The sequence below is a fragment of the Neophocaena asiaeorientalis genome, unplaced genomic scaffold, assembly GCF_003031525.2.
Source record: "Neophocaena asiaeorientalis asiaeorientalis breed wild unplaced genomic scaffold, Neophocaena_asiaeorientalis_V1.1 scaffold134, whole genome shotgun sequence".
In the NCBI taxonomy this organism is placed as follows: Eukaryota; Metazoa; Chordata; class Mammalia; order Artiodactyla; family Phocoenidae; genus Neophocaena; species Neophocaena asiaeorientalis.
This window is the reverse complement of record NW_020185339.1, coordinates 29,393,806-29,421,698: the sequence shown is the minus strand read 5'-3', so window position 1 is coordinate 29,421,698 and position 27,893 is coordinate 29,393,806. Positions and strand designations below refer to the sequence as shown.

The following is a 27,893-nucleotide window of genomic DNA, read 5'->3' as shown; positions in this document are numbered from 1 at the left end:
ACTAAGCCCATGCACCACAACTACTGAGCCTGCACTCTAGGGCCCGCATGCCACAACTACTGAGCCCACGTGCTACAACTACTGAAGCCCACGCACCTAGAGCCCGTGCTCCGCAACAAGAGAAGCCACCGCAATGAGAAGACTGCACACCACAACGAAGAGTGGCCTCCACTTGATGCAACTAGAGAGAGCCCACGTGCAGCAACGAAGACCCAATGCAGCCAAAAATATAATTAATTTTTTTTAAAAAAAAGAAGGAGTTTCTTGGGAAACCCAAAGACAACAGGGAAGACAAAGACAAGGACATCAGAGGAAATTTTAGCCTCTGACACCTACAGCTATAACAAACAGGAAACACAGCTTAACTCCCAGCCAGATAAACATAGAACCTCAGTTCCTTTGACCCAATATATCATGTCTCACTTTCTATAAAAAAATTACAAGGCATGCTAAAAGGCAAAAAACACAGTCTAAAGAGACAAAGTAAGCATTAGAACCAGACTCATATGTGGCAAAAACTTAGGGATTATAAAACTAGGAATTAAACTATAATTAATATGCTAAGGACTCAAATGGAAAAAGTGGATAACATGCAAGAATAAATGAGTGATGTAAGCAGAGGGATAAAAACTCAATAAGAAGCAAAAGGAAAGGCTAGAAATCAAAAACACTGTAACAGAAATGAAAAATGCCTCTGACAGGCTTATCAGTACCCTGGACACGATGAAGGAAAGAATCAGTGAGGTTGAAGATATGTCGATAGAAACTTCCCAAACTGAAAAGCAAAGAGGAAAAATAATGAATACAGCAGAACAGAATATCTAGATACAAAGATGTAAGTAACCTCATGAACATAGATAATAGTAAAATGTAATAAAATAATTAGGAAAAGATGAGTTTTTAGTATTCACTACCTTTATTTTTAATAAATATATTTTATTCAATTGTAAGTTTAGACAAATTATCTGAAATAATAATAATAATGGCTTAACAACCGGCTTGCAAAATGCCTGAAAATTTAGCAAGTAGCTCTCAAAAGTCAGTATGAACTGGCTCAGCACCCTGCTGTTTGAAATAACTTTGAAAGTACCATATTCAGATTTATTATATGCATTATATACATATATAAGTTTCCATTATATGCAGAACACTGTGCTGAGGAAATTTGCATACATTATCTCATTTAATTCTCGTAACTCTATGAACTAGATATCATAGCCCTTTTTTTTAAATTAAAAAACTGAAGTTTAATCAATTCAAAGTCAGACACCTAGAGTATGGCAAAACTAAGATTTAAGCCCAGGTCATTGCTCTTTCTACTCACTGCTTTCTGCAAATAAGACTAGGGCAGGGCTTCCCTGGTGGCGCAGTGGTTGAGAATCTGCCTGCCAATGTAGGGGACACGGGTTCGAGCCCTGGTCTGGGAGGATCCCACATGCTGCGGAGCAACTGGGCCCGTGAGCCACAACTGCTGAGCCTGCGCGTCTGAAGCCTGTGCTCCGCAACAGGAGAGGCCGCAATAGTGAGAGGCCCGCGCGCCGCGATGAAGAGTGGCCCCCGCTTGCCACAACTAGAGAAAGCCCTTGCACAGAAACGAAGACCCAACACAGCCATAAATAAATAAATAGATAAATTTTTTAAAAAATAAAAAAAGACTAGGGCAAGCAAAAGGGTAACTGGCCCTTGTTTTCTGTGCCACTCAAGCCCCACTGTGAACTCATAAATCCTGTGCCTCCTCAGACAAAGGGAGTGTCAGTCATAGTGATTCTTCAGGACATTACCATGGTTACCAAACAGACTCCAGTGCTCCCGCCTGCACATTCCAGAAGAGGACAGGGAGGACCCAAGATGGCCTTCTTCAACTTATATCTATTAGGATATCAAAATTCCTTTCGGAACAAGAAAAGGGACACAACTGAAGAAACATGTAAGGGGAACATAGAATAGAGGGTTAGAAGGGCCACTTCTTAGCCATTTCTTTTCCTACTTTGGGTTAGAGTTTTATCCCCCAAGATTAACAATTATACTAGTTAAAATTATGGAATACGGAAGCTATCCATTCCCTCTCCTGTCATTTAATATCCTTATTAAGACACCAGATTTGTTCAACCGAATAAGTGTATTCTTATTCATTTGCTCATTTAGTCAACATTTATTAAGCACCAACTATGTGTCAGGCTTTATGTTGGTGACTAGCGTTACAAAGATGGATAGGATTAGACCTCTCTCTGCCATAAAGTAGCTGACCATCAGATGAAGATAAGCATGCAAACAAAAAAATTTGCAATATGGTGTATGATTCAATTAAATATGGAACGCTATGGAACCACAAAAGAGGAAGTACCTGATGCTACTGGATTTGAAATGAGAATAGGGGGATCCTTTAGAGAAGACCTCACACAGGAAATGCTTCCAGGACTGAGTATTAAAGGATGATCGGAGTTAACCAAGTAGAAGACAAGGGAATACAGCACAGACAAAGGAACAGAGAATTGAGAGAACCTTATTAAGTGAACTCCAAGTCCTTGGGTACAGATAAAGCATAGACAGGGGGTGAGAAGCAGGCCTCGAAAGCTAGGCAGGGGCCAGATAACTGAGTATACAGTTAGCCATGCTAAACCTTTTAACTTTATAGGGAACCACTGAAGGAGTTTTAGTAGGCAGTGAGTATATATCAGACCTGTATTATATCCACAATACCTAGCAGTACCTCACATAATAGAGGTTTGACAAATATATTTGTAGGGTGAGTGAATGAATAAGTGATACTGAGTGACTAAACTAATTCTAAAGGGAGGGTTTACAGGAAATGTGACAAGATTAAGGTCTTAAAAGATGAATTGCTTGAAAGCACAGAAATGAAGGAGAAAGGGTATTCCTGGCAGAATGGAGAACCCATGTGAAGGAAACTAAGCGTGGGCCGGTACTAAAGCAAAAGTTGCGTTGGGGTAAAGGGAGGGGATAACTGGGAAAAAATAAAGTACAACGTTAAGATTGAGAAGGACTGGGGCTTCCCTGGTGGCGCAGTGGTTGGGAGTCTGCCTGCTGATGCAGGGGACACGGGTTCATGACCCGGTCCGGGAGGATTCCACATGCCGCGGAGCGGCTGTGCCCGTGAGCCATGGCCGCTGAGCCTGAGCGTCCGGAGCCTGTGCTCTGCAATGGGAGAGGCCACAACAGTGAGAGGCCCGCGTACCGCAAAAAAAAAAAAAAAAAAAAAAAAAAAAATTGAGAAAAACATTCTTTTGAATTTTTCAAAAAAAAAAAAAAAAAAAAAAAAAAAAAAGATTGAGAAGGACTGATCTTGTACAGGCCTCCATTGGGCACACTGTGTTCTCTTTCTAATTCCATCAGAGAAGCTCTGTTTCACATATTCAGCTCTGTTTCACACATTCCCACTAATGGACGCTAGGAATCCCTTAATAGCCCTACACCAGCCCTCCCCTGCTTGCCCCCACCCAGCTGGGTCCCGGCATTATGCCACGGGGATGCTATTGTCTCCAAATTAGGAGTTCTTCACCCTCTCTCAGAGAAACACACTTGGCCTAGCCCACAAATTTCCCTTCTTCCATTTTGGGTTATTACATACTGCCCTCCTGTTACGAGAGTTGAAAATTTAGCTTTCTTATACTATACTGTGTGCTTCCCCTCTCTCATCCTAGTTTTTCCAGTATAGTTATGTCACAGTTTTAGGTTTGTGGTAAGCAAAATTCTAAGAATGACCCTCAATGAACTTTGCCCTTATATAATCCCCTCCCCTTTGAATGTGGGCAGAACCTCAGAATATGATGGATAACACTCTGGTGATTGTTACTTTACATGGAAAAAAGGAGATTATGTGAGTGGGCCTAATCTGATCACACAAGCCTTTTAAAAGCAGAGTGGTTTTTTCCAGTTAACAGCAAAAGAGGAATTCAGAGATTGGAAGCATGTGCAGGTTTGAAGATGCAGGGGGCCTCCATGCCAATGTGGGTGGCAGTTAGGAGCTGAGAGTGTCCCAGCTGACAGTCAGCAAGACATCAGTCCTATAACCAGAAAAACCTGAATTCTGCCAATAACCTGAATGAACCTGAAAATGGATTCTTCCCTAGAGTCTCCACTTAAGACCCCAGCCCAGCCAACACCTTGATTTCAGCCTTGTGAGACTAAGCAGAGACTACCAGACTTACAGAACTGTGAGATAGTAAGTGGATGTTGTTTTTTTGTTTTTTGGGTTTTTTTTTTTTTACTATTTTTGGCCGCGTTGGGTCTTCGTTGCTGCGCGCGGCCTTTCTCTAGTTGTGGCGAGCGGGGGCTACTCTTTGTTGCGGTGCGCAGGCTTCTCATTGCAGTGGCTTCTCTTGTTGCAGAGCACGGGCTCTAGGCATGCGGGCTTCAGTAGCTGTGGCTCGCGGGCTCAGTAGTTGTGGCTCAGTAGTTGTGGCGCACAGGCTTAGCTGCTTCATGGCATATGTGATCTTCCTGGACCAGGGCCCGAACCCACGTCCCCTGCATTGGCAGGCAGATTCTTAACCACTGCGCCACCAGGGAAGCCTGTGGATGTTGTTTTAAGCCACTAAATTTGATGATTTGGGATGTAACAATAGAACATACAAGTTTAAATCTATAGTCTTGTAGTCTTACAAATATGTAAAAATTGTTCACTGCTAAGCCAAATAATGTCACTATAATAACTTTTCCTTTTTTGTTCAATTTTTTGTTCATCCCTAGAGTTAAGAATTGCCACCATTTTTTCACTCGCTTAGCTCTCCAGGTAACTACTGTTACTTTTTTCCACAAATTACTTCAACAGCTCTATTAAATGCCCGATGATATTTTTTCCAATCACTCAAAACACAACAAATAATCTACCAAAACACAACAAATAATCTACCAATTCCTTTTTCCCCAAACTTTCTCTCTCCTACTCCTATACTCTGCCGTCTCCTACTCCTGGCGCGTAGCTCTTGTCCTGAAACTTGCTTTTGCCTCTCTCCAAAGTTTTATTCCCTATTTCCTGGATCCCATGTTTTCTTTCTTGGTTTACTCTCTCCCTTTCCTGGAATATATCCTTGAATAGTTTTCTAAGAATGTGTAAGAGGTATATTTTTGAGTGAAGAATGATTTTATTCTACCCTCACACATTTTTTTAAATGAATTTATTTATTTATTTATTTTTGGCTGCGTCAGGTCTCCGTTGCTGTGCGTGCGCTTTCCCCAGTTGCGGTGTGCGGGCTTCTTATTGCAGTGGCTTCTCTTGTTGCGGATCACGGGCTTCAGGCGCACAGGCTTCAGTAGTTGTGGCATGCGGGCTCTAGAGCGCAGGCTCAGTAGTTGTGGCCACGGGCTTAGTTGCTCCGTGGCATGTGGGATCTTCCTGGACCAGGGCTCAAACCCGTGTCCCCTGCATTGGCAGGAGGATTCATAAGCACCGTGCCACCAGGGAAGCCCTACCCTCACACTTGATTGTCAGTTTTTCCAGATATGGAATTCTAGGTCGAAAATCATTTTCTGAGAATTTTGAAGTTATACCTTTATTGTCCTCTAACTTCCAGTTGGATTCTTTTGTGTATGATGTATTTGTCTCCAGAAGCTTTTGATTTTCTTTTTGTTCCCTAGTGTTCTGAAATTTCATAATGTTGGAATTTGCTGTAGATCTTTTTTCCTTCACTGTGATAGACATTCCCTGAGCTTTTTCAATCTGGAAATTTGTGCACTCTATTTCTGACAAATTTTCCTTTATTATTTCTTCATTAATTTATTCTCTATTTTCTCTCCTCTCTTTTTGGAACTTCCATTTGTCAGCTCTAAAACCTCCTGAACTGGTCCTGTAACTTAATTAATCTTTCTCTATGCTTCCCTTGGGTTTTAAAACATTTACTCTTTGGGAGGTTCCTCACTTTTATCTTCCAACCTTCTGTGTTAATTATCTATTTCTGTGTAACAAATTACCCTAAAACATAGAGGCTTAAAGCAACGAACATTTATTACCTTATAGTTTCTGTGAATCAGGCATCCAGGAGCAGTTTAGCTGGTTGGTTCTGGCTCAGGGTTTCTCTTGTGGTTGCAGACAGGATGTCAGCAGGGGCTGCAGTCATCTCATAGCTGGAGGCCTCAGTTCCTCTCTGGCTATTGACAAGACACCTCAGTTTCTCACCACGTGGGCCTTCCAATAAGCTGCCTGACTGTTCTCACTTGGCAGCTAACTTTCCTCAGAGCAGGTGATCAGAGAGTGAGAGAGAGTGGGAGGAGGAAGGAAGCCGCAATGCCTTTTTATGACAGTCCCAGAAGTGACTGTGACTTCCACCTTATTCTGTTTGTTAGAAGAGAATTACTAAATCTAGCCCACACTCAAGGGGACGGGTAATATAGAAGTTGTGGACCTACAGGAAAATCACCATACCTTTGTATAATAACATTTTATTTTGGTTACTATATTTTTAATTTCCAAGGGCTGTTTTTGGTCCTCTGGTTTTCCTTTTCCATATCTTCTTTTTTCTTTAGGGATATTATACTTTATTTGAAATTCTCTTCTGTTCTCTGCATTAGCTCTGTTTCCTCTGCGCCCTTTTTCCTATGAGTTTATTTTGATCTCTATCTTCCTCATTGATAACTATTGTCAAATAACTGGTGATCCTTGGCTCTCCATTATAAGTTAAGAGTGAGGAACTAAAAAGCTGACTAGAAGCCTGGAGCGCAGGGGTAGTTATCCACTGTGGGCTTCACGGGGAGCTTTCCTCTGGATCTCTACATTTTCTCCAGGGAAGAACATTATAATTGCTTCTCTGGGGATTGGTTACATGTTTGTCTGCTAGCATACTGGGATCAAGACAGGTGAAGGGGGCACTGAGTCTCACCTTTGACGATCTCGATTTTCACTTAATCATCGTATTTTTAGTCTTGCACCATATACCGTCCCTCACAGTAAATCTTGTGCAGGAGTGCAGTGCCTCCAAGATTCAGTTCCTCCAGAGAAATCTTTCTCTTTTTCCCCAGTTTTACTGAGATATAATTGACGTATAACATTGTGTAAGTTTAAGGTGTACAATATGTTGATTTGATACGCTTAAAATATATTGCAAGATGATAACTACCAAAGTATTAGCTCTAATACCTCCATCACGTCACGTAATTGCCATTTCTTTTTTGTGGTAAGAACATTCAAGGTCTACTCTCTCAGTACCTTTCAAGTATATAATGCAGTATAATTACCTATAATCACCATGCTGTACATCAGATCCCCAGAACTTATTCATCTTATAACTGGAAGTTTATACCCTTTGGCCAACGTCTCATCCCCTCACCCCCCAACCACCATTCTACTCTGTTTCTGAGTTCCGCTTTTTTAGATTGCACGTCTAAGTGAGATCATACAGTATTTGTCTTCTTCTGTCTGACTTACCTTACTTAGCATAATGCCCTCAAGGTTCATCCATGTTGTTGCAAATGACCGGATTTCCGTCTTTCTCATGACTGAATAATATTTCATGGCATATATATATATATATACACATATATACATATATATATACATCACATCTTCTTTATCCATTCATCCACTGACAGACACTTAGGTTTCCATATCTTGGCTATTGTGAGTAATGCTGCAATGAACATCAGAGTGGAAATACCTCTTCAAGATCCTGTTTTCACTTCCTTTGGATATATAGCCAGAAGTGGGATTGCTGGACCGAAAATCTTCTATCTCCCTGTTGGGGCGTGGTGGTTGGCCTGGTTGTGCCACATGCTCTGTAGACAGAGTTTCAGTGACCACCTTCCTGTTCTCGGACCTAGTCTTTACCTCTACCTTCTGTGGTACCTGCTACGTTCTAAGGTTTGAGCCTCCCAAATGAATTAGCTCAATTCTACATGTATCCTTCACTGCAGAAACTTAAGTTAAAACTTTTCCTATTCTGATAAATTTGTTACTACCCCTCTCTCTACTTTCCATTTTTCAAAAGATATTTCCACTGAAATATATCATCTTGCTATTGTATCCTTGCTCTCTCTTTGACCTTGAAGGTTAATGCCATTATTGTTGTTGTTATTTTGATGTGATTTTAGCAAATTTAGGAGGGAAAGGAAACAAACTTTACGGTTAATTAACCATCTTTAACATGTATTTTCATGATATAATTTCAAAATTATAGAGTGCTTCCCTGATGGCGCAGTCATTGAGAATCCGCCTTTCAATGTGGGGGACAGGGGTTTGGGCCCCGGTCCAGGAAGATCCCACATGCTGCGGAGCAACTAAGCCTGTGTGCCACAACTGCTGAGTCTGCACCCTAGAGCCCACGAGCCACAACTACTGAAGCCCATGAGCCTGAAGCCCGTGATCCACAACAAGAGAAGCCACTGCAATGAGAAGCCTGCACACCACAACGAAGAGTAGCCCCTGCTCAAGGCAACTAGACAAACCCCGCGTGCAGCAACGAAGAGCCAACGCAGCCAAAAATAAATAAATAAATAATGTATTTTCATGATATAATTTCAAAATTATAGAGGGCTTTCCTGGTGGTGCAGTGGTTGAGAATCCGCCTGCCACTGCAGGGGACATAGGTTCGAGCCCTGGTCCGGGAAGATCCCACATGCCACGGAGCAACAAAGCCTGTGCACCACAACTACTGAGCCTGTGCTCTAGAGCTTGCCCGCCACAACTGTTGAAGCCCATGCACCTATAGCTCATGCTTTGCAACAAGAGAAGCCACGGCAACTAGAGAAAGACCCAATGCAGCCAAAAATAAATTAATTAATTTTTTTTAATTATAGAAAAGTTGTAAGACTGGTACAAAAGAAATTCCGTATACCCTTTACCCAAATTAGTCAATTGTTAATATTTGGCCATATTTGCTTGCTCTCTCTCTCTCCATATATATATATAATTTATATATTTACATATCTATATATAAACATCTATTTTTTTCTCAGCTAGTTGAGAATAAGCTGCTCATATTATATCCTTTACTCTCAAATATTTCAGTTTGTATTTCCTAAGAATAAGAACATTTTCTTAGATAACAACCCACAGTATAGGTATCAAACTCAGCAATTTTAACACCAATACAATACTATTTAATTATCTATAGTCTATATTCCAATTTTGCCAATCGTCCCATTAATGTCCTTTAGAACAAAATTTTTCCTTCTAGGATACCATTAAGGATAAGACTGATCATAGAAATAGAAAGAATTGGTTAATCAATTATTTGATTGGTTAATTAACCAATTAAATTGATTAATTAATTATTGATAAATCAATCAATCCAATAAGGATTGCATTTAGTTGGCAGGTCTCTTTAGTCTCCTTTAATCCGGAACAATTCCTCTGATGCTTTGTTTCATGACATTGACAATTTTAACAGTACAGGCAAGATATCTTATAGCATTTTTCTTAATTTGGGTTTGTCTGATGTTTCTCAAGATTAGATTAGGTTTAAATATTTTTGGCAGGACTAAGCAATATCATGTCTTCAATACATCACATCAGGAGGCTTGTGATGTCATTTTGTCCCATTATTGGTGATGTTAACTTTGACCATTTGATTAAGGTCGTGTTTTCCAGTTTTCTCCACTGTCAAGTTACTATCTTTGTTTTGTAATTAGTAATAATTTCCAGGAAGATACTTTGAAAAAATGTAAATACCCTGGGCTTCCCTGGTGGCACAGTGGTTAAGAATCTGCCTGCCAATGCAGGGGGCACGGGTTCGAGCCCTGGTCCGGGGAGATCCCACATGCCGCGGAGCAACTGAGCCCGTGCGCCACAACTACTGAGCCTGTGCTCTAGAGCACGCGCGCCACAACTACTGAGTCCACGTGCCGCAACTACTGAAACCCGCACGCCTAGAGCCTGTGCTCCGCAACAAAGAGTAGCCCCCGCTCTCAGCAACTAGAGAAAACCCACGCACAGCAACAAAGACCCGATGAAGCCAAAAATTAAATTAATTAAAAAAAAAAAAAATGTAAATACCCTATTCTTCATCAAACTTTCGCTTACTAGTTTTAGTATATAGTGATGGTTCAATTATTTCTGTGATAGTTGCAAAATGATACTTTTCTAAATCACATCCATTTTAATTCAAAGTGTAATTTTTTGAAGTTTGAGTTTTTCCAAAGCATTCAATTTCATTTTTATACAAACCACTGCTCTTTTTTTTAATATCTCATAAATTTATTTAATGCTTGCTTGTTACATTTTATGTAGAAAGGTTGGGAGTGTTTGCGTTGGGTGCCCCTGGTAAATCTCATGGAGGCACTCACTGCTCTTTTTTTAAAAATCCATATTCTATTAGTTGAAATAATATATCATTAAACTGCAATATTGCAATTACAGAATAAACCTGGCATAAATTGTATGGGGAGAAGAACCACAGCTGACTCTTGGTGTGCACGCAACTCAAGTGGGAGCATAAGTGTGCAGGTATACTCTAGAGCAGCTCTTGGCTGCAACTGGAGTGTTGCAGGCAGTTTTTAATATGTGTTTCAGAGGAAATGGAGAACATTAATTAATCTAGCAAGTCTATTCAATGGAGTTTCTTTTATTTAATATTTATTAGTTATTTATTTATTATTTATTTACTTATTTAGGCTGCGCTGGATGTTATTTGCGGCATGCGGGATCTTTAGTTGCAAACATGCAGGATCTTCACTGTGGCATGAGGGATCTTCATTGCGGCATGCAGGCTCTTAGTTGCAGCATGCATGTGGGATCTAGTTCCCCAACCAGGGATTGAACCTGGGTCCCCTGCATTGGGAGCCCAGAATCTTACCCACTGGACCACCAGGGAAGTACCCTCAATGGAGCTTCTTTAGAAGAGCTTCTACTATATATATAATATTGAGCTATTCACACTTAACAGTCTAAAAAATACATCAAGAAACTAGGGCACCTTGGACTTCCCTGGTGGTCCAGTGGTTAACACTCAGCGTTCCCAACGCAGGGGGCACGGGTTTGATCCCTGGTGGGGGAACTAGGATCCCGCATGCTGCACGGTATGGCCAAAAAAACAAAAAGAAACTAGGGTACCTTAAAGGATTACTGATAAAAACATAGATAAGTGTCCTGGACCAAGTTGGAGATTCCTGAATATTTGCCAAATTCAGTATGTGAGTTAGGATGCAGGGGGGGAATAAATGTGAGATCCCTTTCCAGACACATTTTAGATGCTTAGAATTCCTTGTAGTGAAATATCACCCAAATGAAACTAACATAATATTTTATGTAAACTATATATCAATTTTTTTTGAGAAAGAAATATCTCCCAAAGATAATGATATCTGGTAGAAATTGACAAGATATCCTAAAATTCATATGGAAATATATGGGACCCAGAATAACCAAAGCAATCTTGAAGAATAACAATGTTGGAGGACATACTTCCCAATTTCATATCTTCTACAAAGCTGCTATAATCAAGACCGTGTTATGTTGGCTTAAGAATTGCCATATAGATCAGTGAAATAGAATTGAGAGTCCAGAAATAAACCCTTAATTTATGGTCAATTGATTTTCAACAAGAATGCCAAGACAATTCAATGGGAGAGAATAGTCGTTTCAACAAATTGTGTGGCAAAAACTGGATAATCACATGCAAAAGAATGAAATTGGACCCCACCTCACACCATATACAAAAATTTACTCAAAATGGACCATAGACATAAATGTAAGAGCTAAAACTTTAAAACTCTTAGGAGAAAAATCTTCATGATCTTGGGATTAGGCAGTGGTTTCTAAGAAAAGCCAACAAAAGCATAAGTGACAGAAGGAAAGACAGATAAATTGGATTTCATCAAAATTTAAAACTTTTGTGCTTCAAAGTTCACTATCGGGCTTCCCTGGTGGCGCCGTGGTTGAGAGTCCGCCTGCCGATGCAGGGAACACGGGTTCGTGCCCCGCTCCGGGAAGATCCCACATGCCGCGGAGCGGCTGGACCCGTGAGCCATGGCCGCTGAGCCTGCGCGTCCGGAGCCTGTGCTCTGCAACGGGAGAGGCCACAACGGTGAGAGGCCCGCATACCGGGAAAAAAAAAAAAAAAAAAAAAAAAAAATTCACTATCAAGTAAGTGAAAAGAGGATTTTTTGGTAAATGTTTGGATTACAAGGCAGATTTAAAATAAATAAGTATAGGGACTTCCCTTGTGGCACAGGGGTTAAGAATCCTCCTGCCAATGCAGGGGACACGGGTTCAATCTCTGGTCCGGGAAGATCCCACATGCTGCAGAGCAACTAAACCCGTACACCACAACTGCTGAAGCCCGTGCACCCTAGAGCCCGTGCTCCGCAACAAGAGAAGCCAGTGCAATGAGAAGCCCACGCACCTCAACAAACAGTAGCACCCGCTTGCCACAACTAGAGAAAGCCCACACACAGCAACGAAGCCCCAATGCAACCAAAAATAAAATTTAAAAAACAAGAAAACACTTTGTAAATTAATTTGGAAAACTTTCCTCATAGGACATAGCCCCAGAAGCCTAAGAGAAAAGATTGACAATTTTTCCTAAATAAAAGTTATAATTCTGTATCGAAAGACATCATAAAGTTAAAAGGCAAGAAAGAGACTTAAGAGGCGAATTCCCTGGCAGTCCAGGGGTTAGGACTCTGTGCCATCATTGCCAAGGACCCGGGTTTGATCCCTGGTCTGGGAACTAAGATTCCACAAGCCGTGCGGCACGGCCAAAATAAATAAATAAATAAAAGAGAGACTAAGAGAAAATATTTGCCATATACAGGTGTTTGTGTGTGTGTGTGTGTGTATATACACATATATTTACGTATATACATATATACACACACCTCTATATAAACACACACATACATACATATATTCATATTTATAATTTATATATATAATTTCAGAATACAGAGAAACCTCCCAAGTAAGGCACCAATCCAGACTCCCCTTCTCATCCAACATCAGATAATTATTTATTGGGAACTGATTGTGCCAGGCACTGTGTTAGGCACGAGGAATACAACAGTGACTAACACAGACAATAAACAGGTAAATAAACAAACAAGATATTCACAGAATATAACAAGTACTGGGAAGGATATAGGGTGGGAGAGTTGATGCAATGGATCAGAAGTTATAAACTGCTGGCCAGAGGGCCGGACTTAGCCTGCAGAGTGATTGCTTAAAAAATTTGGACCCACATCTAAAAATCAGGAGATTCTATGTAAAATCCACATTTCTGACTTCTGTTAAAAATTAGAACTGGCCACACTGGCCCTAAATTCCCACACGACCACAACTGGCCAGAGCAAAGTAGCAGCTGCCCCTTTAGATGGGACAGGTTTCTTAGTTGTTTTACTCATAAACATTATCTGCCTGACTCTTATAGGCAACTGGGTTTGCAGATCCCATGATGGAGAGTAACTTGGAGAGGCCTGGGCCCCCTTTTTTTTTTTTTTTTTTTTTTTTTTTTTTTTTTTTTTTTTTTTTTTTTTGGCTGCGTTGGGTCTTCACTGCTGCACGCGCGCTTTCTCTAGTTGAGGCGAGCAGGGGCTACTCTTCACTGCGGTGCACAGGCTTCTCGCTGTGGTGGCTTCTGTTGTTGCAAAGCATGGGCTCTTAGGCACGCAGGCTTCAGTAGTTGTGGCACACAGGCTCAGTAGTTGTGGCTCGCAGGCTCTAGAGTTCAGGCTCAGCAGTTGTGGTGCATGGGCTTAGTTGCTCCGGGGCGTGTGGGATCTTCCCGGACCAGGGCTCGAACCCGTGTCCCCTGCACTGGCAGGCAGATCCTTAACCACTGTGCCACCAGGGAAGCCTGAGAGGCCCACTTTAGACAGTAATCAAGGAGGTAATGTTTGAGCCACACCGTGAAGAATGAGAATGAGCCAGCCATGTGTAGAGCTGAGGCAAGAGCTTCATCCTTATAAGAGCAAATTTCAAAATCTAGAAGGAATTCAAGGCTAAAACCATAACAAAGCACTTCCAACTCCCACTTTGATCACAGACTGCTTTCACTGCATCCCGGCCAGAACCCTGTAACTCATCTCCCATTTCTGACAAGCCATTTTTTCTCATTTTTCCTTCTGTGGTTGATTTCTAGTTTCATACTGTTATGGTCAGAAGAGATGCTTGAAATAATTTCTATCCTCTTAAATTTGTTGAGTCTTGTTTTGTGTCCTTTATATAGTCTATCCTAGAGAATGTCCCATGTGACTTGAAAAGAATGTGTATTCTGGTTTTTTTTTGTTTGTTTGTTTTTGTTTTGTTTTGGATGTAGTGTCTTGTAGATATAAATTAAGTCCAACTGTTCTATTGTGTCATTTAGGATCTCTGTTGCATTATTGATTTTCTGTCTAGAAGATCTGTCCGCTGATGTCAGTGAGGTATTAAAGTCTCCTACTATTGTTGTATTCCTGTCAATTTCTCCCTTTATTGTCTGTTAGTATTTGTTTTATGTATTTAGGTGCTCCTATATTGGGTGCATATATAACAAGTGTAGTATCCTCTTCTCATAATATACTGATTCCTTTATCATTATATAGTATTCTTCTTTGTCTTTCTCTATGGACTTTGTTTTAAAGTCTATTTTGTCTGGTGTGAGTATTGCTACACCTGCTTTCTTGTCATTTCCATTTGCATGAAATATCTTTTTCCATCCCATCACTTTCAACCTATGTGTGTCTTTTGCCCTCAAGTGGCAGCACATTGTAGGTTCTTGACAAGTCATTTCAATTGTGCACCTCCTGAAATATCTGTGCACAGAGACATTCAGGGAACTTGGCTACCCTCTGCCAACTTTCAACCATGTTATTCAGACTTCCACCTGAAAATTCCACTCAATAGTAATTATGTTCTATTCATAGTATTTCCTTGAAGCCACTTGAGCTGCCCAGGAGCTGAAGTCTGGGACCACATGGCCAAGCTCCGGGGCACGTAGGCTGACTCTAGAAGCTCAGGATAAGGCTATGAAACTCCAGGGAGTTGGAGTGTGAAGCTCCAGGGAAACCTATGAAGACAAAGGTCTGTGTATTTGGCCCTCCTCCTAGGACATCTAGTCTTCCTAGAATGATTAGTGCCAATAACCACAGATCTCAAGTGAGCACTTGGGACTTCCTGAAAATCCTATTATATTTCCCTAGCCACTCTCCCACTCCTCAAGGCAACTCCCCCTCTCTCCTCAAATCTCTAAAATCCCCTCTCAATCCTCACTCTGAGCTAACTTCCTTGCTCCTTATTTAACTAAAAATAGAAGCAATCAAAAGAGACTTTCCATCATCACATCTAACCTTCCACTGCATTTATACCTTCCCTCTGGTACAATGAATGAACTGACTCCGTTTGTGTACTGGATCTCATCCACACTTCCCTCAAAGATTTTGCTCCTGTAATTATCTCCCTCTCCCTCAGTTTTTTCCCTCTTCCCAGATCATTTCCATAAGTATACAAATGTGCTGTAATCATTCCAGTTGGGGAAAAAAAAGAATCCTCTCTTGACCAAATGGTCCCCTCAAGCTATTGTCCCCATTTCTTTCTCCGCCACCTTCTCCCCTTTCCCACTCCTGATTATACCAAAACTCCTGGGAAAAGTAGTTTATACTCAACGACAAGAGAAAAACAACCATGCTGATTGGCCTCACCCTAAATTCCTGATCACTAAACTCAAGTGGGCCTCTATGGCTGCCCAGAAGTCAGACTACATTTCCTTGTTCTACGCATTCTCTCACTCTCCTGAAGGCCACTTCATACCTTCTCTTTCCTCAAACCTCTAACACCTCATCTCCTATCCTCACTCTCACATAATGACTTTCCTTCTATTTCACAGTGAAAACAGAAGCAACTGGAAGATAATTTCCATAACCTCTCACAAAATCATGTCTATCCATCTACCTGCATCTGTGCCTGTATATGTCTTATTATAATGAGTGAATGGTCTACACACTTGTTAAGACAAACCCCTCCACTTGTGCATCAGAGCTCATATTGTTGACTATTCAAGGACACTACTCCAATATTCTTCACACTCTATTGCATCAGTTTTTCTATCTCTGGCCATTCCTATCTACGTACATTCATGCGATAATTTCTTCCATCTTAAAGCCCTACATCCTATTTCCCTGCCCACCCCCCATACAGAAAATTTCCTCAAAAGAGTTGTCTGGTCTTTCTGTCTCTAAATATCCTGCCAGTCTCTCTCTTTTTTTTTCTTTTTGCGGTACACAGGCCTCTCACTGTTGTGGCCTCTCCCGTTGTGGAGCACAGGCTCCGGACGCGCAGGCTCAGCAGCCATGGCTCACGGGCCCAACCGCTCCACGGCATGTGGGATCCTCCCGGACCGGGGCACGAACCCGCGTCCCCTGCATCGGCAGGCGGACTCTCAACCACTGCGCCACCAGGGAAGCCCTGCCAGTCTCTCTTGAACCCATGCCAATCAGGCTCTTGCCCCTACCGCTCCACTGAAACTTCTTATGTGTCTAGTCACCAATGCTCACATCCATGGGGATGTTGCTAAATTAAACGGTAAGCTCTTAGCTCTCATCTTATTTAACGTATCAACAGGAAGGTGCAACAGAGCTCACCTGGTTCTGAATCCTGGTGCTGCTGAGGCTGCTTGAAATAGGCCAGCTGGCAGAGATTCGGGAATGTGGACCACCGTAACAGGGAACTTGGCTCATACCTTCCTATTACTTCAGAACTGGTTTGGGAAAGTATGTATGGAGAAAATACAGCATTCTGTTTGGCTCTTAGAAAACAACATCCATCCACCTTGCTTACCCAAGTCTTTCTAATCCCTATTTCTACATTCATTAATTCAAGGAACACACAGTTCCTGACTGTGCTCACCCTTAGTTCCATGTGATCTTGCAGGACTCTAATTTGTCATTCACACTTGTCTTCAGAATGATTCTCTGGCCCTGCTCTCTTTCTGGCTGATTTCACCTTGTTAATACATTCACTCAAGTGGCTTGACCTTTTTCTGTCCCCCCGTACTAGCACTTCAACCTGTTCTCCATGCTCAAATCAACCGCACTCTTAATTGGCCTTTCAATGAGGGCTTTAACAGCAACCATTAAAATGAACGTATTAACACTTCTCATTCTTAACACATACTATAATATTTTTAAGTCATTCACAATTTTTCTTTGAAGAAAGTTTTTTTTTCCCTTCTAGTAGATGTGAGGGCCCACTCAAGCTTTCCTTATTATAGTCATAATGAAAATTCATAGACATGAGTCAACACAGGTAGCTAAATATTCTGCCAGTCTCTGCCTCCTTCCTTTCTTTTCCTCCTGATAAAGAACCAAAATAGAAAAACCAAGGAGGAAAACTGAGTGTGGAGAGCATACTTTGGTCTATCCTTGACTTCAGAAACTCATTTTTATCAGGTACTCAAAGTTATTCAGCTTCATGGAGCTAACTCGCTAAGCAAATTCAGAGTGCCTGTTTCCTCACTTGTAAATGGAGATAATAATGCCTTCCTTATAGATTTGTTGTGGAGATTCAATTATATAATGTATGTAATACAGCTGTGACCTAGCACAAAAAACTGTACAACAGATGATTGGAAGAAAAGTTATAAACCATAATAAGTAAGTTATTATTTACATATGGAATATATACCTTTCCTCTGACTGGAATATCTTTGTCCTGCTACTCAAAACATACTTGCTAGGATAGGGTACCTGAAAAGCAATACACACACACACACACACACACACACACACACACACACACATATACACACACACATATATATGTACATTTTTTTTTTGGTCGCACAGCTTGTGGGATCTTAGTTCCCCAACCTGGAATTGAACCTGGGCCCTTGGCAGTGAAAGTGATGATCCTAACCACTGGATCGCCAGGGAATTCCCATGGAAAGCAATATTTTTAACCATAAGATTCCTTGAGAAGCAACAAATGCTAGCTGGCTTCAAAGGATAGCTTCAAAGGTTAAGAGTGCTTATGCTTATTCTTGGCTTGAAACAAATGACCTCTCCCTGCCAGACTCTCTAGTGACTGCCCTCCAGCCACAGACACGATGACCTCCAAGCTCCACACATCCAAAGGGCCTCACTCCATCTTCCTCCACTGCTGCCTTTATCATTCCTTCTCCCAGAGGAATTCACTAATGAGCCCTCCAAGTTGCTCTTACTTCCAAATGAATCTCTTCAAAGAAAAAGTAAATCTCACATCTTTGGTAAAAGCCGAGCGTATATCACTTGTATTCTCATTTTCTGGATCGTGTCAAAGGGGTCCCATAGGTGGTTTTCCCCACCCTGATTGGAATGTCCTCTGCTCAGTCTCCTAGCTCTCCTGACCTCTCCCAGCTGCCTGTTTGGTGACCCGCTATTAGGAGACAGCTGGAGATGCCACTTAGACTCCAGCAGAGGGCACTGTAGTTCTGGCTTTTCAAACAGGAGCATGAATGGCACAATTCAGCCAAGAGTGAACTGGCCAAAACCTCTGAGCCCCTCTGCCTTTCTACATGGATAAACATACTGAAGTTACAGAAGTGTATTTTGGAAACACTCATATGTCTCATAGCTGCTATAGACCATCATCCCCATCCACCTGAAACCAGAAGGGAGAAGGTACTCAAGCTACTCACAACTACAATCTGCCAAAGCCTAGGGAGTGGGCACCTCCAAGGTGGATGACTGTGTCTGTATTTCAGCAGACAGACCACTTTTTCCACAGGGGCTTGGCATTTCCCCACTGGTTTTCCTCGCTGGGACTGATCTAATCCACTGAAGACTGGCCCACCAGGTTCCAGTCCTCTCTGCTCCCTCGATGCTGGCCATAGGAAACGATATTCCACAATTCAGTGAATCTCAGGGAGGCAGGGATCTGCCTCTAGAACAAGGTAATATCATCATGTCTCCCTCCCAACTCAAGGCTTCTCCAAGTTGAGCAGACACCTTTGACAGGGCCCCCATTGAGCTGTACGCAGGGGAGCCCATTAAGAGGCTAGTTCTATCAGTTCATGTTTTTCCTTAGTCCTTGGTCTTTCCTGGAAGGCCTGATGAGATGATTTCAAGAGCCAGTTTAATGCGGTGGTTAAGAGCATGGGCTCTGGAGCCAAACTGCTTGGGTTAAACTCATGTCTCTGCCATATGCTGGTTATGTGACCTTGGGCAAACCACTGAACTTCTCTGGGCCTCCGTTTCTCCATTTACAAAATAAGATAGTAACAGTACCTACCTTTTATAGTTGTGCTGAGCACATTCACTAATTATTAGCCCTTTTTATTGTTGTTATCTCTAGAATATCCGTGTAGTCCATTTTACATCAGCAGTCTGCAACCAGCACTAAGCCTCTCTGTTATCTCTTGCCCCCTCCACCTCCCCTGTGTAACAAGTGCACCACTTTGAGGAAGATATTTTTGGAGGCAAAGGAACTGTCCCCATATGTAAAATGTGCCCTGGGAATTGGTCTGGTTCCCTGGGTTTATGCTCTTGTCCACTTCTTCCCAAAGCACTGACTATTTCCTTATCTCAGGAAAGACAGTAAGCGCAAGATAGCCTTCAAAACATACTTTAGCCAATTTCAATCCATGTTAACGCGCCACTCAACTTTGAGGGATTAATGCCCCACAGCTGATACGACCTCCTAGGGGTCATATTTTACATACAGTACCACAACATTTTCTCTCAAACTGATCTTGTATAAATTTCTAGTCAGGGTGGTATTACTCTGCTTGCAGTGACACCAACTTCAAGACAACTGCAAGTAATGTCTGTTAGATATTATCACCACCATGTACTCAGAATCTGGAACAGACAGGCAAACACCCTAACCTGAAAGTCAGAATCCTGGGAGCCACTGAGGTAGACCCATTCTAAAAATTCTTCAGCCTGAAAACATTGTGGCCAATCAGCCCCAGTTCCAGCTAACAGAGGCAATGGGCAAAGCAGTGGAAAACTAAGATTTTGTGACCATCCCAGTGGCCCTGGGAAGCTTATACTATTGAGAAATCTGCAACATAAATTTGGAAAAGTAGAAGATCCACCCAAGTACTTTTGCACTACCCCATATGTCCTTCATGGTCCATTCAAAGCATTAAATCTGGTCTTATGGCAACTCCTAATTTATGGCCTGGCTCTAGAAGAAAGTGTCAGGGCCCTTCCTTCGTATCTATTTATCACAAAAAAACATATGGGGTATAGTATTAACTGGGTGAGCGAAGAACCTGTGTTATACCGTCTACCAACAAAATGATGGATTAATCTACCTTGCCATGGTGGAGTTATAAAGAGTTCATTGCATCTCTCTACCCAGAACATGCCCTTTCACAAGTAGCTGTGGCATGATTCCCACCTACCCCTCACCACCCTTCACCTCAGGTGGCTTCCAAAACTTGGCAGCTTGCAGAAGCTATGGGTTACCAAAAATATCTTCCAGCTCGCCAAATACTGATCCGAGGAATATGCCAACTGGTGCTTGAGTCAAGAGGAAGGCATCCAAGTGGGTGATACTGTCCAATACACCTCCAAGCACACAGTAACCCATACAGGAAGCTGGAAGACTACTACTTGGAAACTGAGATAATAGAGAGCGTCATCTGGCTGTACCCTAAAGAACAGTCTGAGGCCTCGGGACCCGATAAAGAGCTCCCACTGTCACCTGCACCCAGACCAATAATTACTTGTAGTCCAGGTCCCATTGCCTACTAGGAATATACTCTTGCTCTTCTCCTCAGTCTACACTTACTTGGCCATAGACATTGTGACACCCTCACTTAGCCCAAAGTCAAACGACCCCAAACGACCAAACTCAAATGACACCGCTTCTAGGAAATGGCCCCTCATTGCTATAACCTGTGATGAAGTAAATTCAGCCCCTGGTTCAGTCCAGGCTTCCACCTGCCCAAGCCCTCAACTGTCAAGGGAGGGGATTCAAACAGTGTCCCACTCTGGTAATGTCATTGTCTCAGAGAATGTTAAAGGAGATTTCCACTGGAGTGCAAAAGGGAGTGTGGAGGGACAGATGATGACGAATGCGTGGGGCCAAGCAGGATGAAGGGGGGAAGCAGGAGCTGGGGAAGGACTATAAAACAGAGGTGGGGGGGCTTCCCTGGTGGCACAGCGGTTAAGAATCTGCCTGCCAATGCAGGGGACACGGGTTCGAGCCCTGGTCCAGGAACATCCCGCATGCCGCGGGGCAACTAAGCCCATGCACCACACCTACTGAGCCTGCGCTCTAGAGCCCACAAGCCACAACTACTGAGCCCGTGATCCACAACCACTGAGCCCGTGATCCACAACCACTGAGCCCGCGAGCCACAACTACTGAGCCCGTGAGCCACAACTACTGAAGCCCGCGCACCTACAGCCTCTGCTCCGCAACAAGAGAAGCCACCGCAATGAGAAGCCCGCGCACTGCAACGAAGACCCAACACAGCCAAAAATTAATTAATTAATTAATTAATTAAAAGAGGGGGCATCCCCACCATCCACCAGAGGTGAGTCAGCTATCTTAAGAGTTTCAAGAGAGAATGGCAAATTTTGACCCAGTTCCTGACAAGCCCAGGATTCTGAGATGCAAGCCAAATCTAGCCTATTTAAGCAGAACATGAATTTATTAAAATATTGGTGGGATTACATCAAACTAAAAAGCTTCTGCACAGCAAAGGAAACAATCAGCAAAATGAAAAGGCAGCCTACAGTACGGGGGAAAATACTTGCAAACCATGTATTTGATAAAGGGTTAATATCCAAAATATATACGGAATTCCTATAACTCAACAGCAAAAAAAAAAAGAAAATCCAACAAAAAATGGGCAGAGGATCTGAAAAGACATTTCTCCAAAGAAGACACACAAATGGCCAACAGGTATATGAAAAGATGCTCAACATCTAATCATGAGGGAAATGCAAATTAAAACCACAATGTCACCCCACACCTGTTAAAGTGGCTATAATCAAAAAAACCCACAAAAGATAACCAGCATTGGTGAGGAAAAAAGGGAACCCATGTGCACTGTGGTGGGAAAGCAAACGGGTGCAGCCAGTATAGAAAACAGTAAGGTGATTTCTCAAGAAATTAATAGAACTACCATATGATCCAGCAATCCCACTTCTAATACATATTCCTGAAAGGAATTGAAATCACGATCTCAGATATGTGCACTCTCACATCCGTTGCAGCATTATTCACAACAGCCAAGATACGGAAGCAACATAAATGTCCATCAACGCATGAATGGGTTTTTTATTTATTTTTTTAAATTTTATTATTTTTTAAAATATTTATTTATTTGGCTGCACCAGGTCTTAGTTGCGGCACGCAGGGTCTTCGTTGCTATACGCGAGATCTTCGTTGCGGCATGCGGGATCTTTTTTAGTTGTGGCGTGCAGGCTCTTAGTTGCGGTATGAGGGATCTAGTTCCCTGACCAGGTAATTGAACCCTGGCCCCCTGTATTGGGAGGGCGGAGTCTTAACCACCGGACCATCAGGGAAGTCCCTGAATTTTTTAAACGTGGTATATGCGTACAATGGAATATTATTCGGCCTTAAAAAAAAAAAGGAAATCCTGCCATTTGCAACAACATGGATGAATCTGGAAGACATTATGCTAAGTGAAAATAAGCCAGACACAGGACAAATACTATATGATACCACTTGTATGAGAAATCTAAAATAATCAAACTCATAGAAGCAGAGAATAAAATGGTGGTTGCCAGAGGCTGGGGGGAGGAAGAAACAGGGAGGTAGTAATCAAAGGGTATAAAATTTCAGTTATGCAAGATGAATAAGTCCTAGAGATCTACTATACAGCACAGAGCCTATAGTTAATACTGTGTTATATACTTAAAACTTCGCTAAGAGGTTAGAGCTTATGTTAGATGTTCTTGTCAAAAAGATAATTACAATCAACAAAGAAGGTGGGAGGAGATTTTTGGAGGTGATGTATATGTCTGTGGCATAGATTGTGGTGATGGTTTCACAGGTGTATACTTACCTCCAAACTCACTAAGTTGTATATATTAAATATATACAACTTCTTCTGTCTGTTATACAATGAAGTGGTTTATAAAGAAAGGAATATTGGGAAACACATAAAAATTGTAGAAGGAACAGAGAACAAAGCTTGGCAGAGGGTAACCAGAAACAATGTTCAGAATCTTGCTGCAGACCTGGCTGGGCACAGACACCACTGCGTTTGATGCTGTGGCGGGCACTGCTGGCACCAAGGACACTGGGCCCCGGATACTGCTGCTCGAAACAAGATGCAGCTTCACTGCCCCAACTTCCATCAACAGAAAAAGACTTTACATGGTCCCAGCTTCTTTGCAACCCCAGTCTTTGATTCAAAATCTGAAGAAGATGTGTTGATTGGCCTACCAAAACTCTTTGCCCATGGCCTCGCTACACAAGAGGCTGGGTATCTTGGTCCATTCAGGCTGCTATAACAAAATACAGTAGACTGGGTGGCTTATAAACAACAGAAATTTATTTCTCACATTTCTGGAGGCTGGAAGTCCAGGATCAGGATGCCAGGTGAGGGCCCTCTTCCAGGTTGCACACTTCTTATTGTTTCCTCACATGGCAGAAGGGGCAAGGAAGCTCTCTCAGGTCTCTTTTACAAGGGCACTAATTCCATTCATGAGGGCTCTGCCTTCATGAATCACATCCCAAAGGCCCCACCTCCAAATACCATTACCTTGGGCATTAAGTTTTCATCAAGTGAATTTGGGGGGGATGGGAACATTCAGACCATAGCACTGGGTAAGGAAGGTCTGGTTTTTTCAGTCACTGTAAGATACAGATTTTGCCTCAGAGGAGATTCCTAAACTCCCATAAGAATGCTAAGTCTACACTACCCTACTCTACACTGCCTTTCCAGCTGCCGGCCCTGTCCCTCTCCACTTTACCCAGCATTAGTCCAGCTCTAAGTCAACAGCAAGCTGAGACCTCTCTAGCACTTCTAACGCACTTGATATCTTGCTGCCCGAAATGCTCTTCCTGATACTACTATGTCCCATGAATCCCTTCTTATCCTCCAACACTTAGCTTAAACATAATTTCCCCTGTTAGACCAACTGAAGCTCTGCAAATATGCCAATCTCAGGAAAGGAATATCCATCCAGACAAGGGGCCTTTTCCACCTACACTAACCCTAAGTATTTGTCAATATCCTGATTCTAGCAGGAGGCCACTCAAAACCAGGAGTCAGGGAGGAGCAAGAGAGTAGTGAGGAAGGTCTGATCACTGTTCTCCCTCCCTCCCCTCTGTCACAGGCATTTTGATTTGACTCCTGAGATCCTGAGAATCGGATGTGAGTGGCTTGGAGAGATCCCTGCCCTGTGCCTGGTTGGCATGGAGACCAGAGACTCAGAAAGTCAAATATCCCGCTTTGCTAAGTACTCAGAGCACGTCTGTTCTCGTTTCAGACCAGAAAGAACCAGAGCCCACTAGGCTTCCCCCTATTATCTCAGAAGATGGGAATCATTCCGTGCACCAGAATAGCCACACAAGGTACCAGGAAGCTGTACGGAAGGTGTTGTTAAAGACATGTAAGTATCTTGGATTTGTCACCTGCTAGGGGCAGAAAAGATGTGTCTGAGTTCCTCAAGAATGGCTGGGATGTGGTGGGGCATTGTTATAGAGCAGGGGATGGGGGCAAAAAGAGCCAAGAAGAGACTGAGAAGAAGAAGGAGAAAGTAGACTTGAATGGTGGGGTAAGCAAGATAAAATAAAAACTGAATCAGACTTGGAAGCAGAAGATCCAGGTGTGAGTACTATTTCTGTCTCTTTTAAGTGTCTCACCTTGGGCAATCACTTATCCTTTTGTAACCTGCTTCCTCGTTTATTTAAAAAAACAAAACAAAAAAACAGAAAATGCCTACTCTACCAATCTTACAGAATTGTTGTGAGGATCAAAGCTTTGGAATTTGAGCTGAGTTTAAACTCCAAACAAGCCGTGTGACCTTGGGGAAATTCCTTCCACCACTTAATCTCTCTGGATCATCTGAAAATCGGAATTATACTGCCGCATTTTCTGTGAAAGTTAGAGAAAATGTACATTTAAAAAAGCACCTAGGACAACCTACTGATACATGCAAATACTGAGGAATCTCCAGGGAATTCTACTATGTAAAGAAAGCCAATCCCAAAAAAGATCCCATACTGCATGATGCCATTTATATAACATTCTTAAAATGACAAAATTATAGAACTGAAGAGCACATTATTGATTACCAAGGGGTGGAGGGAGGAGGATGTGGTTATAAAAGGGCAACGCCAGGATTCTGTGGTGGTAGAACCGTTCTGTATCAATATGTTAATACCCTGGTTGTAATAAAGTGCTATAATTTTACAAGATGTTACCTCGGTGGGGGCTGGGAGGACATGGCTAAAGGGTACACAAGATCTCTGTCTTTCACTTCTTACAACTGTATGTGAATCTATCATTATCTCAAAATTAAAGTTTAATTTAAAAAAACAAATACTTTCAGAAACTAGAAAAGATACGCATGAAGAGGAATATCTGTTATTTCTACTAGCAAAACTTTTTAAAAGCTTTTTATCGATTAATAGGAAAACAACTAAGTGAAAAATATAACATCTACTCAATAGCATATTAGGGATTTAAAAAAAAATAATGATTATAAAGACCATACAGCCAGAATATTAGGCTATAATTTTTTGTTTTAAAAATATACAAATTTTATGGGCTTCCCTGGTGGTGCAGTGGTTGAGAGTCCGCCTGCCGATGCAGGGGACACAGGTGCGTGCCCCAGTCCGGGAAGATCCCACATTCCGCGGAGCGGCTGGGCCCATGAGCCATGGCCACTGAGCCTGCGCGTCCGGAGCCTGTGCTCCACAACGGGAGAGGCCACAACAGTCAGAGGCCCACGTACAGCAAAAAAGAAAAAAAAAAAATTTATATATATATATATAATTTTTATACACTGGTATAGATTTTTTCAAATAAATAAAAAGTGAAAATCCAAAAAAAAAGAAAATCTAGGTAAGTCTGGTATTATTTCAAAATTTTAAAAACACTTAATACCTAATACAACATTTAGAACATAACAGGTACTTGATAAATGATATCTATTAGTAATATCCAAACATGAGGTAGTATCACTGCTAAATTTCAGAGAACTACCTGAAATGAGCAAAGAGGGAAAAAAAAAGAACCAGTAGACTCACCTTGCACATTTTCCAAGTGTGCTGGGTGGTTAGAACTCTGTGCTCTCACTGCCGAGGGCCCGGGTTCAATCCCTGGTCGGGGAACTAAGATCCCACAAGCCGTGTAGCACGGTCAAAGAAAGAAAGAAAACAAACCAAGTGGGTTGACCACTTGTTTTTCCACCACCTTAGCACTTGGGGAAAGCTCTCTTGGAGATGGGCTTATAGCAGAAGCAGGAAGAACCAAGACTGATTCCACTGACCATGAAGGGTGCGAGATGCTAGAGAGATGCTGGACTCCAGAAGTGGAACTCAGTGTGGTGACCACATTTCCAGGACTTCTCAGCACCTGGTCAGGCCCAGCTGCTAGGCTGGGCTTGTGATGCCCTGAGGCGCAAAAGGGAGCAGACAACTCTAAGAAATTGGATAACCTGCCCTTCCCCCAACCATTCAGTCCCCAATCAGGTCTTCAGAGTCCCCCTGACTGATGCTCAGAACTTCAGCTTCTGGCGGTCCCACAGTCCAGGAGTGCGCCCAGAGGAAACCATGCCATGGATCCGGAGCCCCCGCCACTGCCTCATCAAAAGCCCAATGACCAGGTTAGGCTGGAAGGGTGAGGGTGGGGAGATCAAGGAAAGTATTACTCCTTCCCCTCACTGAAATCCTTGGGAGACTCTCATTTCTAGTCAGAGTTGGGAAATGGAATAGGAAGTTTTGGTCTTACCAGGGACAACCGGCCCCAGAATCTGGGCAGTGCTGGCATTCAAAGGAACTAAAGATTGGTCTGTGTCTTTGCGTTTTGCCTTACGGATATGACTTCTGAATAGACACAAGTATCTACAGCACTCCTGTGGGAGGCCCGGGGCGTTTCAGCTCCCTTCATTGCCACCTCGCACCCCTCTAACCACCATCCATTGGCAGTAGCCCCACTTCTTCATCACTGCCTCTGCCCATTCTAGGTTTAAGCACCCCCCGCCCCCATCCAGCCTAACCTGGCTGAATCTGAGACCCTACCTCTCTTTTCCAGGTTTATGGATCACTCTATTCTCAATGACAGAAACTTCAGTCTGTATTGAGCAGGATGTGTTTGCAGAAGGACAAGATAAACTCTGGATGGAGGGCAAAGAGGGAAAGAGGGAGGTGTCCTGGTTCCAGTGGCTGCCTAATGGCAGGAGGGGATTGAGAACATGGAATAAACAGATTGGACTAGAAGTCACGCGTGTGCACTGCAAGTGAGGGGGAGGGAAATTATTCCAATACCCAAATTCCTGGGGGATCAGGATTGTGAGAGATTCCTGAAGGAGCCAGAACTTGGTGTTTGGCTTGGGAGGAGCCGGGGCACTGGAAAGACCACCACAGGGGTTCCTGGGCTCATGCACGGCAGGGGTCGGAGTAACAAATCTCGGAAGACACCCTGCCCCTCATGATACTGACAGGTCTTGGAGTAGTCACGCTCTGTGAAGACGCTGCAGTTTTACCTTGGCAAGAAGAAAAACAGAGGAAGCCCTCTGACCACAGACGAGAGAGGTCCACAGAGCCCCCAGACTGGGGCCTGCCTCCTACCCCAGGCTCTGCCACTTCTGACCCAACCCACAGCCCAGAACAGCTGCAGAGAACAGGGAATTTTACAAAGACTTTGACTTTTATTGATATTTAAATATATTAAATATTTCACTGAAATACATGGTATACACTCCCTCCCCCCCTACACACACACACTGGTTACATTATAAAACCAAAGTCCATGGGCCTCCCATCCACTGACTCCCCCACCCCAACTGGCGAGGAAGGGGGCAACGTCAGCCCGGGGGAAGCACACGGCTGGCAC

General features: G+C 42.7%; 1 protein-coding gene across 1 annotated transcript; it reads left to right on the top strand.

Annotated features, from left to right (window-relative positions):
* Positions 1 to 1,825: 1,825 nt before the first annotated feature.
* On the top strand, positions 1,826 to 27,277 carry SPMIP11 (sperm microtubule inner protein 11). The gene is made up of 4 exons (XM_024736983.1): positions 1,826 to 1,927; positions 24,322 to 24,444; positions 26,520 to 26,664; positions 27,093 to 27,277. Exons 1-4 carry the CDS (start codon positions 1,849 to 1,851, stop codon positions 27,139 to 27,141), a joined length of 396 nt encoding a protein of 131 aa, XP_024592751.1. The 5' UTR covers positions 1,826 to 1,848; the 3' UTR covers positions 27,142 to 27,277.
* Positions 27,278 to 27,893: the final 616 nt, after the last annotated feature.

What these genes read in the sequence shown, in the direction of transcription:
- SPMIP11 (XM_024736983.1), top strand. Translation starts at nt 1,849, where the DNA reads ATGGCCTTCTTCAACTTATATCTATTAGGATATCAAAATTCCTTTCGG. An exon ending in GGACACAACTGAAGAAACAT is followed by an intron (nt 1,928 to 24,321) that starts GTAAGGGGAACA and finishes TTCTCGTTTCAG; the next exon opens with ACCAGAAAGAACCAGAGCCC. An exon ending in GAAGGTGTTGTTAAAGACAT is followed by an intron (nt 24,445 to 26,519) that starts GTAAGTATCTTG and finishes CCAACCATTCAG; the next exon opens with TCCCCAATCAGGTCTTCAGA.